Here is a 10,751-nt window from a genome sequence, read left to right as displayed (position 1 = left end):
ATTTTGAGGAAAATTTCAGAACTCCAAAAGTTGAAAATTTGAGAATAATCTCAGAAATCTTCTAGGAAAAAAGTTCTGAGTTTCAAAAGTCCAAAATTTGTGAGAAAATCTTCTGAAATTTTAAGATTAATCAGAGAAATTTTCAAGAAAAAAACATGGAAAATTTCTCAATTCCAAAAATATAAATATCCATAAAATTTAAACTTCAGTTAAAAACTCAACAAACAACACAAACACACCACACTTTTCAGTTTTAAACAGACTGTTTATTTGACATTTTACAGTCGAGACACATCAACAATTTGTATCCACTTTATAAAATGTATTACACTGAAATGTTAAGTGCTTTGAGCAGAAATTGCTCTGAAATATACCAACATGCTTTTTTTTTTGATCAAACAATGAAGGAAAAGTAAACTCCAATACATGAAGGAGGCATGGAGAATAAAGCAGATGTGGATTCAGTAACATAAAAATTAAACTAAAATCATTTTAATGTATGATTGAAAAACACAGGAAATAAAAGCACAGGAACATGGCGAGTCTAATTAACTGAGGCAGCAACAGCTGTACAGGTAGCATGACGATGCTGAGTTAATCCGCTAATAATGGAGCTAATTTTTACCTCCAGTATTAATTGATAACCAAGTCTTGAACACAGATGTAAAATTTTATTCAACTGAAGGTTTATAAAACAGCCAAGTACATAAGTGATGATAATTTATCTGGAAAAATTCATTTAGGGGAAGATAAAAGTGATAAATTTTTCAAAGTTATCAAAATGCAAAATGAAAAACTAATTTATAATCATATACACAAATCCAAATGTAAGAAAATGTCTCCCAAGTTTTGTGTTTTTCTCAATGAGTTTCTATGTTATGTAAAATTCATTAAAGTAATAGTGAACCCTAATGCTAAGAGACATATCAAGATCATAGAACATAATTTAGCATTTCAGAAGCCAGAAATTATCCAATTTTCAATGTTTTTATTTATTTACTTTCCATTCTGCGCTTATGCTTTTAACTTTTCATTTGTTTTCTAATACTTATTTGTATTACTGCCTTGTTTGTAAATCTTTAAATAAAAAAGAAAAATTAGCTCTGCTGTTAGATTAGCGGATGTGTGCCTATCACTGACTACAAACCTAAAAGTGATCTAAAAACTAAAAATAACAAGCTTCAAATTGAGCCTTTTAATGTCCAAAGCCAATAGATTTTCTTTGATTTTGATTACATGAAACAAAAAACTGATGACATCTAAGTCCTGATCTGCTCTGCTTTAAATCTATGTCATCATTGAAACCTTAGCTGTAACGAGAGTGGTATTTGATTTACAAACTGTTCTGAAAGTATTATTATCATCAATAACTATAAAACGGGGATTAACTGGTGTGTTTAGGATGAAGGCGGTTTGTACGTCCCGTGTAAAGTGACGGGGATGACGGCGTTGACTTCGGCCCTAGCTAGCTCCGTTAGCATCATGGCGTCCAGAACCAGCAGGAAACCTGGTCTCTCTGCGCCCGGCTTCACCACCACACTCAGCAACACGCCTGCAGAAGTCAGACAGAGGATTAATATACCGAATAGAGGATAGTTTATTAGATTAAAATTAGTTCCAATCGATTAACTAATAGCGTTTGCTCAGAAATCATTTTACTGTTGTAATTTGGCTGCCATCCAGTAGATGGCGCCAATGGTCAGCGCAGCCAACTGATACAGGCTGAAATAATAGTAAATAATGACACTTTTAAAGCAAAGTTGGACTAAAAATGTCATTACAAGAGCATTAAAAGTGTCAACTTTGTATTAATGGTTAACAAAATGTGAACTTTAAATCAGTGTTGCATTAACAATGCCATTAAAAGTTCATTAAAAGTGTCAACTTTTCATTATATAGTGAAAATTGACACCTTTAATGCAAATTTACATAAAAAATGTCATGAATTTAAACTTTCTTACCTTCGTCTTCCTTCGTGGCTCCAGGTGTGGGAACAAACAGCGGCTCTGATGGGTAACAGTCTTCCTCCTGCCACACCCATGTCTCTTTGGTCTGGACATTAAGCTTGACGATCTGAGGCAGAAACCAACAGCAGGTAACAAATCTGTGTGTATGTGTGAGGTCACCTCCACTCTCTCTGTCCCCTACCCTGTCAGGGATGAAGTGGTTGAGTCCGAGGCCATATGCAAATGAGTATTTCTTTCCACAACACTTGGAGTAGTTAATCTGTGGAAACTCGAAGGCTGAAAAAGACAAAAGGGACATAGAAAAAAACAACAACAAAACAGAAAATCATTCTTATGTAAGATTGTACTTTGTTTTAGGGCGTCTTGTCACTTTAAATTCCAATAAGCTGTTGCTGGCCACGCCCCCAACTCAGTGTTTACATTTGCATGTGAAAATGGCTGCAAACAGATACTCTATTATTCAACTGTACATTTTTGAAAAGCAGAAGTGGAGCCTCCTGCACAACAAACAAGAATGCATCAAGTGGTTTCTGGATGGGAAGTCAACAACAAAATACTTTTTCTTTTCCAGCAGCCATTGTACAGAGCATACAACGGTGAAACCAGCAGACCAAATGTACTGGAACTCTGCTGGGGTTGCTAGGTAACAGCAGGAACTCTGCTGGGGTTGCTAGGTAACAGCAGGAACTCTGCTGAGGTTGCTAGGTAATGGCCGGAACTCTGCTAGGGTTGCTAGGTAACAGCGCAGTGCCAGTGAAATGTGATTTTACATTTGAAAGGTTTTTGACACGGCTCATTTTCAAACACCAAAAAGTATTAACTTATTCAGGCTGCTTTTAGAAGCTGTAAAAACCTAAAAGGAAGAATGAATATGTGCAAAAATGTGACATTTGCAAAACAGGTCTCCTTTAAAATACTAACACATTTCTTCCCAAGTGCAAAAAAAATTTCAGCTTCCCTAAAAAAAAAAATCATATTTCTTCACCTTTAAATTGATTAGAATTTTAAAACTATCCAAATATTATAATAGTTTTGATTCAGTGGTTTTTTATATCTCTTTTTCATAATTTTATTGTATTCATCACTGATTTTAACTTTTCATTTTAATAAACTGTTAAAGTTCCTTCTAGGGACAAGTGAATTAGCTTTGGCTATTCACACGTTAGGTTGTTTTGATCTATGCATTTGTATTGGTCCCTGTCAAATTAAATTAATCAATGCAAATATAGTGAAATGTTGATTTCTTGGGGTTTTAATTTTACAGTAGAACTGTTAAGCAAAGCAGTGGCTTCAGCCCAAAACATTTCTCTGTGAAACCTGATTTCATCTTAGCAACACTGTAAAAACAGAACCGAAAGGCAGGCGTGTGTGCGCGTGTGTGTGAGTGCGTGTGTGTTCACCCTGTCTCGGTCCAGAGAACAGAACTTCAGGCTCCAGCCAGATGGATCCGTCGCTGTGGAGGACGGCAGTTGCTGTTGTGTAGGACAGAGACACAAGGTTTCGGCCTTGTTCTTCCTGAACGAATGCAGAAAAAGTAATTAAAATTACTTAGCGCTAAAAACGTTTAGCGCTAAGTGCGCTAAACGTTTTCATAGTTTCACAGCTAAGCTAAAAATAACAATTTCAAACAACGTGAACAAAATAAAACAAGGATAATAGTGAACAATATATTAAGCCATAAATACAATATTTAAGGGCATTAATGAATATATGGTTAATGTAAAATGTAATTTCAACTGAAGTTAGCATTTTAGCATTAGCCTCTCTGCTAAATAGTGCTTAGCATTAGCATAACTATGTGTTATGATTTGTGTTTTATGATTAAATGGTAAAGGTGTTTTTAACAGGATAAAATGAGATTAGGATAGGCAGCGTAAAGTGATCGTTTCTGTTCTCACCCTGTGAATATCCAACGGCAGAACGTATCGCCTGACCTCCGGCTGAGGCGCACGCATCGCCGCTTTCTTTACCTCCTCCCACTCCTGCCTCAGGTTGGCCAGGTACAGGTAGTTGTACACAAAATCATGCCTGGAAATACGAATAAAATATCAGTGTTTCTATCAACAAATAGAGATATCCGGAGCTTCTCAATCACCCTTTCCACGTGCAGAGGTCGACCACGATGAATCCCTGGTCTTCGTAGGCGTTGATGTGGTGAAACAGGTTGAAAGCCGAGGTTCTGAATTTGTGGTTTGTCATATAACCTGCAGGATCCTTAGTCGTCAAGTGGAACCACGTCTGCAGCAAATAAACACTAAATGATTCAAAGGACCGGAAAAAAATCAACGTTTTGATATTTTATGTTGTAGAGCAGGGGCGTAGCTACAGGGGTGGCTGGGGGGGCCACCAGCACCGCTTAAAATCTGATTGGACGTCCCAGTCAGAGCTGCTGATCAGTTTGTTCATGTCAGATCAGATATAAATAAGCATTTTATACACCTCGTCATTTATGTATGGAAGACGATTAGGGCCACAGGAAAAAAAAACTCATTTTGAATTTTTTCCATAGCTCTGACTTTTGATCTCAGAAGATTAAAGTCAGAATTCAGGTTTTTTTTTCTAGTGGGGCTAATCCTTTTCCATATTTCTGTTATCAGTATTTGGGTCATTGTAGATAGAAAAAAAAAGAGAAGTACATTTCCGCCCAAAAAATATCAGAAATTTTCTGCAAAACAAAAAAGAAAAAAAAAATCTTGGAAATTTCTGATTTTGAACATTTGAAAAATTTTCCACTTTTAAAGTTTAAAAAGTTGAAGATTTTCCATTTTTGAAACTGATAAATTTCCTATTTTTTTCTAGAAAATTTCTGAGAAGAATCTCAAAGTTTTTGAGCTGTTCATGCTAAATCTTCACATATTTAAGCTCAGAAATTTCTGTGTTGTTTCCAGGCAATTTCTGGGATTAATCTAAAAATGTTTTGGCGGAAATTTACACCTCATTTTTCTATTTTGGCCCATATTACATTGTTGTACTGTAACAAACAAATCTGATGTATAGTTTTCACATGCCAAACAGATCCCCGTGTTTTGTTTGGGTAAAGAAATTGTTTCACTAAAATATTAAAATTTTAGTACACCGCCATTGCTCTGTTTGTGCCCCTGCATGGCCCCCTACAGGTAAAACTCTATGGCCGCCCCTGAAGCCGTTGTTACCCCCATGTTTTCGTTGGATTCAAAGCAGTCCATGTACGTCGCTCCTCTGACGCTCCAAGACGACAGAAACTTGAGCAGGTTGATCTTCACCGGCTGCTCCACAAACACAAAGTAGTTCTCAGTCATACCAAAACTACGGAGAGCAAAACAGATCAAAACAGACTGATTTAAATGGACTAAACTGATGAAAAGTAAAATAAAAAAACAAAATTTCTAGAGTGTAAATGTGAACCTGTGGATGTAGGAAGGCTTTAATCTTTCACTGCTGGGTAGTTGGACCACAACTTGGGATTTCTCAATGGGATCTGATTTATCTAAGGACAAAAAAATGATTTTACTGATACTTATTTTGCTTCATTTCATTTTTTATTTTATCTACCAAACAGTCTACTTTTTCTGTTGGAAAAGAATGTGCTCTTTTTGACAGATTGACCGACAGACCATAACTTTTTGATTTGACAAAGAGGCCTGCAACACGTATTTCACATTTGTCTCTGCGTTTCCTGCTGACGGCGTTTCCCACCTTTCTGTGCCGGCGGGATCTTGACGATGTTGTACGCCAGACTCATGTTTTTGCCAAAGCAGTTCCCGATGTTGTAGAGCGAACCGTCTGCGTCAACGTGGGGATGCGCTGTGACTCCGTTAATGGACAGATATTTACACAGATCCACCTGAGAAACAAATTATAAAGAAATCACACAGAAATCACCTGATATATGTTTCCCCAAATTTATGAGATGGCGCTTGGAAAGACCGCTGTAAAAAATTAACAGCAATATTTTAGTTTCTTTAATCTGTCATAGGGGAAAAAGTAGGTGTTCAATTTTCTAAATTATATTTTTACCATGTTTTTCACACATTTTTAAATGTAGTTCCAAACTAAATACTTTAATCTGCAAATTAAATATTAAATAATTAAGTTAGGAAGCTAAATATTTATCTTGCAATCAAGCTAGCTAAATGTTTAGCTATGTAGCTAAATATTTGGCAAGCAAAATAAATATTCAACTTAAAATTAAATATTTAGTTAAGAAGATAAATATTTAGCTAGCAAACAAGATGAATATTTCGGTCCGAGCTAAGTATTTATCTTGCTATGAAGCTGGCTAAATATTGAGCTTCATAGCTAAATGTTTAGTTAGCAAATTTCATATTATTAGGTTCCCAGCTAACTAATTTCCCAGCTAAGTATTTAGCTAGGAACATAACTATTTTGTTAGCAAACTAAATATTCATCATATGGTCTTCAGTCAGAGACATCTTCAGACTCGTTGCAAGACTGACTGCTACTGGAGATCTTTCCTGCCTCCAGCATCTCCATCCACTACTCTTTGAAGATACTTGGATGAAATTATTTGCAACATTAAATTTTCCTTTGGAGTAAATAAAGTATTTGTGAATTGAACTGAATGATTTCTGGTAAATTCCAACCTTCTTACCTTCTTCAGTGTCTCCAGTGAATCTGGATCCACTTTGGTGATGAAGTTTGTCTCTGTGACGGCGTAAAAATCCTCGCCGATCGGATAAACGTTTACTAAGCAGTTATCTGTCACTTCAATGCCTCTGAAGTACGTAAAGAACCTGAACAGACACAAGCACAACAAAAAACTGATTTAAACCCGACTTTAGACCTACCTTGTGCTAGGCTGCTATTAATTAAATGGATTGTTTGTGTTAACAGCCAGGTAAACATTAACTTCAATTTTACCTGGAGAAAATGTTTTTGCAGGGGTCTGGATAGGCAGCGGTGCCGAACTCTGTGATGACGACCCGGTTTTCTGTCATGGCCCGAACATATGCATCCGTCCTGATGAACCTGAAACAAAGATTATCAGGGCCATTAAAGATAAAAATGGCACATGTTCAACAAAACAATTCTCAAACTTTAAGAATGATGTGAGAAATTTTCTAGACAAAACATGGACATTTTCTCAGTTTCAAAAAACTTGCAAGAAAAAAATCAAAATTTTAGATTAATCTCAGAAATTTTCTAGAAATGAACATGGAAATATATGAACTCAAAAAGTCAAAAATTTGCAAGAAAAAAATGTTAAATTAATCTCTGAAATTTACTGGAGAAAAAACAAGAATGTTTCTTAGTTGTGAAATTAAAAGAATTGCTAGAATTTTCTAGCAAATCTTGGACATTTCTGAGCTTAAATTTTCAAAATAATTTCTGAAACTCAGAAATCTGCTTATTGTTCCAGAAACAATTAATTTCAAAAGTTTTTTCTTACAAATTTTTGACTTTTGAAACTCCGAAATTTCCAAGTTTTTCTACAGAATTACTGAGTTTTTTGGCAGGAATTTTCTCCCGGAGCGACCCTGACATGCAGTGTATGTGTGCTTATGTACAGGCAGCAGCTGAACATTTTTAAATTTGAGGTGCATTCTTACTTCCTGAAATACGTCACCTGATCACCCTTCAGGTCAAACTTGTGGATCAGAGCTTGTCCGTCAAATAAATGGTGGAACGGTTTGTCCCCGATCTCGAAAAGACCCGGACCCATCCGGAGGACGCTTCCTCTGAGCCATGACGGGAAAACACCTGGGGGGACAGTTCATCAAAATCATCTGATTATAACATAACACACGTTCCTCCATCATTTAATGCCCTCATATCGACTCTTCTGAGCTCCCATACTTCCTCCTGTTGGATTGAATGTTTATATGGCAAGTCGATTCAACATAAAATCGATTACATTCCAGATATCTAAAAGTGGTTTATGACTAGACATATTAGTAAATTAAGATTTAGCTAATTACATTCTGACTGCCATAAATGACGTCAGATTCACTTTTAATTTGTGAGATTTAATTCAAGACACCTAATAAATCACTGAATATCTGAAACAGATTTCAAATAACAATTAAAGTAAATTAAAGATATCCGACTTTTGTTCTGAATGGTTATAATTCTGATTCAAGATATTTTAAATGTATTTTTAGACAGTACTAGATATATTTCACAAGTAAAAATTAAACTGCAGATATCTTGAAAGCAACAATTGACTAGTGAAAACTAAATTAGATAAACCTGGAAGAATAATTTTAACGAGTCAAAGATATCTTCAAATATTTTAGAAATATCTTTAATTAGACCACTTTCTATTTCAGATATTTTAAATTAACAGTGACATTACTTTGAGTTAGCTTTCTGTTTAGTCAGAATGTCACAGATTTAGGTTGCATTTTTAAATTTCCATAAATGATCAAAAAAGAAAAGAAAAATATTTGAGATAAATGTAATTGAAGATATCATGAATTATTATTCTTACCAGTCGGAATCTAGATGTAGAGATCTTAACTTACTATTCTGGATAGTCAAAATGCATTTTGACATATCTATAGTATAATACAGATCATCAGATAAAACCAATTTTAATATAAAACCATCTTTCTAGACTTTTTAGCAATGGACATTTCTGCAAAAGTGGCAAAAATACAAGTTGCCAGTGATGCATAAAGTCCATTTTAACAGCTTGTTGAATAGTTTAAGTTAGTAAAGTTTGTTTTTATGTTTATAGTTGTCAATAACTAAATCTCCCATCTGTTTTTGTGTTTTTACCAGTTATTTCTGCAGAAATCGGTTCATTTAGTTCCTCCACCGTCTCAAAGATCTTCTGGTAACCTGCAGCAGGATGTTCCACTCTGACAACAAAGTTGAAACCACATTGAAACATCAAACCTCCAACATAACTAAAGCATTAAATCATGTGAAATTATGTAAATGAGATTATTTTGATTTTCTATTTCTAATAAATTTAGAAAGCACTCAAACTTTATTTCTATATGGTCAAAATGTGTAGTTTTGCAGAAAGAGGTTAAGATTTTAACTTAAAATGTGGAAAAAGTGAATATTTTCAAACAGGCTGACGACTGAGAATGTATTTTTATGTATAAATGGTATTGAGTAACAGTTTTGGCGCATTAAATTGGTTCACAAATCATAACTGTTTACAGTTCCCATCAGTCCTGGCAGCTTCACAACACCAGCTTTCAATTTGTCCCTCTACGCCCATTTTACATTCCTTTGTTAGTCTGGACTTTCCATCTGATTTTTCTCCTTAATCTTTCTTTTAAAGTCTTACAACCTTCTTTTCTCTATTCAATGTTTTGGAGAAACTTCTCATCTCGTCTCCAGGTTGATCTCTTCTGTGGTTTCTAACATTAAAAACGGCTTTTTAAAAGTTTTCTTAGTTAACTTTGGAACTGTTAAAAGCTGGAATGGTTAGGCTGTTTTTCCAAGTCTGGGAAACTTTCCATCTCATTTTAACTCTATAAAAAACAACAACAACAGTATCTTTGATCAAGTTTCTAGAGCAAATATCTTGAAATAAGACAAAACTAACTTGAAAGTAACTATTCAGCTAGAAATAGGAGCTTGTTTTAAGTCAGAAATTTCTCAATATTGATTAAAAAGTTCTAGTTCCACTGGCAGATCATTTTATGACAGGCTGTGTGCCGTTACCTAGCAACCACAGCCAAGCCCAGCCGGTTACCTAGCAACCCAGTTGGTTACCTAGCAACCCAGTTCTAGTTCCACCAGCAGTATAAGACATTTTACTCATTTTATGAGTGAAATAATTTGCCTACTGCTTTTTATTAATACTAAGGAGTTGCTGGTTTAAAACAAGCTCCTATATGTTGCTGAAAAGTTCTCTAAGTTTGTTTAGTCTTATTTCAAGACATTTGTACTAGAAATTAGAAGACAATACTTAAGATGTTGTGTTTTTTCAGTAAAACGTCTCTGGTTTCATTTCAGAAAACCAAAACATTTCCATACCAGAATTTAATCTGCACCAGAAAAACACAAACTCCTACAAAGTTTTTTATTGGTTTAGTTTCTAGTACAAATATCTTACTACAGTGGAATCAGGACAAAACCAACTCAGAAGTAACTTTTTGTTCCAAATTATTTTTAAGTTAGTTTAGTTTTATTCCAAGCGTAATAAGACACTTGGTAAGGTTTGGCGTTTTCTCTTTCAGTAAAACGTCTCAAAAAGTTAAAACATTTCACCGTCAGAACTGACTCAACCGTTTTCAGAGTAAATAATGGAAATGTCTCCTCACCGGCTGACCATGTTGCTGCTGAATCTCCTCCTGGACTCGCTGACTGCTTTCAGAAGAGACTCTGGTTCAGATTTAAACCACACAAACATTTCCTGCTGCTCCCCCATCCTTCCTCACTCCTCCTCTTCTTCCCTTTTCTCCTTTCCTCCCACTTTCCCCTCCTCCTCCTCAAACTTTCACCCACGCCTCCCCGTCTCTCCCCGTCTGAACAGACCAGCTTTGTCTCGGCTCCTTTCAGACGCCAGAACCTCGCCTCCATGTTGGATTTTCTCTCGACCTAGAAACACGACCAGTCTCTCCTCCTAATGATGGGGGTCGCACCAGTAAAGTTGAATTTTAAAACCCGCCGTCCTTTGTAGATGAACATGCAGAAACAATTAGAGCTGATTAGTTCCTGATGGTTTTCAGCAAACGTTTGGGAAACTTTGTTTTTTTTACATTTGAAGGAAGGAGAATGAATCTGGAAAACATCTGAAGTCTTTAACTTTTATAGAAAATATATATTTTTAGACATTTGTTGAAACTGTAACTATGTTCTGAGTCAAACTGTGAAAAACAA

At 35.4% G+C, this 10,751-nt stretch overlaps 1 protein-coding gene across 1 annotated transcript; it reads right to left on the bottom strand.

Annotated features, from left to right (window-relative positions):
- Positions 1 to 244: 244 nt before the first annotated feature.
- Positions 245 to 10,336, bottom strand: LOC103131468 (retinal Mueller cells isomerohydrolase-like). Its single transcript, XM_007543119.2, has 14 exons — positions 10,193 to 10,336; positions 8,688 to 8,770; positions 7,517 to 7,667; positions 6,828 to 6,935; positions 6,559 to 6,700; positions 5,643 to 5,790; positions 5,352 to 5,433; positions 5,120 to 5,252; positions 4,063 to 4,205; positions 3,866 to 3,995; positions 3,368 to 3,482; positions 2,149 to 2,243; positions 1,962 to 2,073; positions 245 to 1,552 (listed from the first exon to the last, which is right to left on the bottom strand). The coding sequence occupies exons 1-14, from the start codon at positions 10,297 to 10,299 to the stop codon at positions 1,398 to 1,400; spliced, it is 1,704 nt and encodes a 567-aa protein (XP_007543181.1). The 5' UTR covers positions 10,300 to 10,336; the 3' UTR covers positions 245 to 1,397.
- Between the last annotated feature and the right edge of the window lie 415 nt (positions 10,337 to 10,751).

The sequence above is a fragment of the Poecilia formosa genome, unplaced genomic scaffold (assembly GCF_000485575.1).
Source record: "Poecilia formosa unplaced genomic scaffold, Poecilia_formosa-5.1.2 Scaffold767, whole genome shotgun sequence".
Taxonomy (NCBI): domain Eukaryota; kingdom Metazoa; phylum Chordata; class Actinopteri; order Cyprinodontiformes; family Poeciliidae; genus Poecilia; species Poecilia formosa.
Note: the sequence above shows the minus strand (reverse complement) of the source record. Positions and strands in the feature narration are given on the sequence as shown.

What these genes read in the sequence shown, in the direction of transcription:
- LOC103131468 (XM_007543119.2), bottom strand. Translation starts at nt 10,299, where the DNA reads ATGGGGGAGCAGCAGGAAATGTTTGTGTGGTTTAAATCTGAACCAGAG. An exon ending in TGCAAAAACATTTTCTCCAG is followed by an intron (nt 6,701 to 6,827) that starts GTAAAATTGAAG and finishes GTGTCTGTTCAG; the next exon opens with GTTCTTTACGTACTTCAGAG. An exon ending in TGCCGTTGGATATTCACAGG is followed by an intron (nt 3,483 to 3,865) that starts GTGAGAACAGAA and finishes GCATTCGTTCAG; the next exon opens with GAAGAACAAGGCCGAAACCT.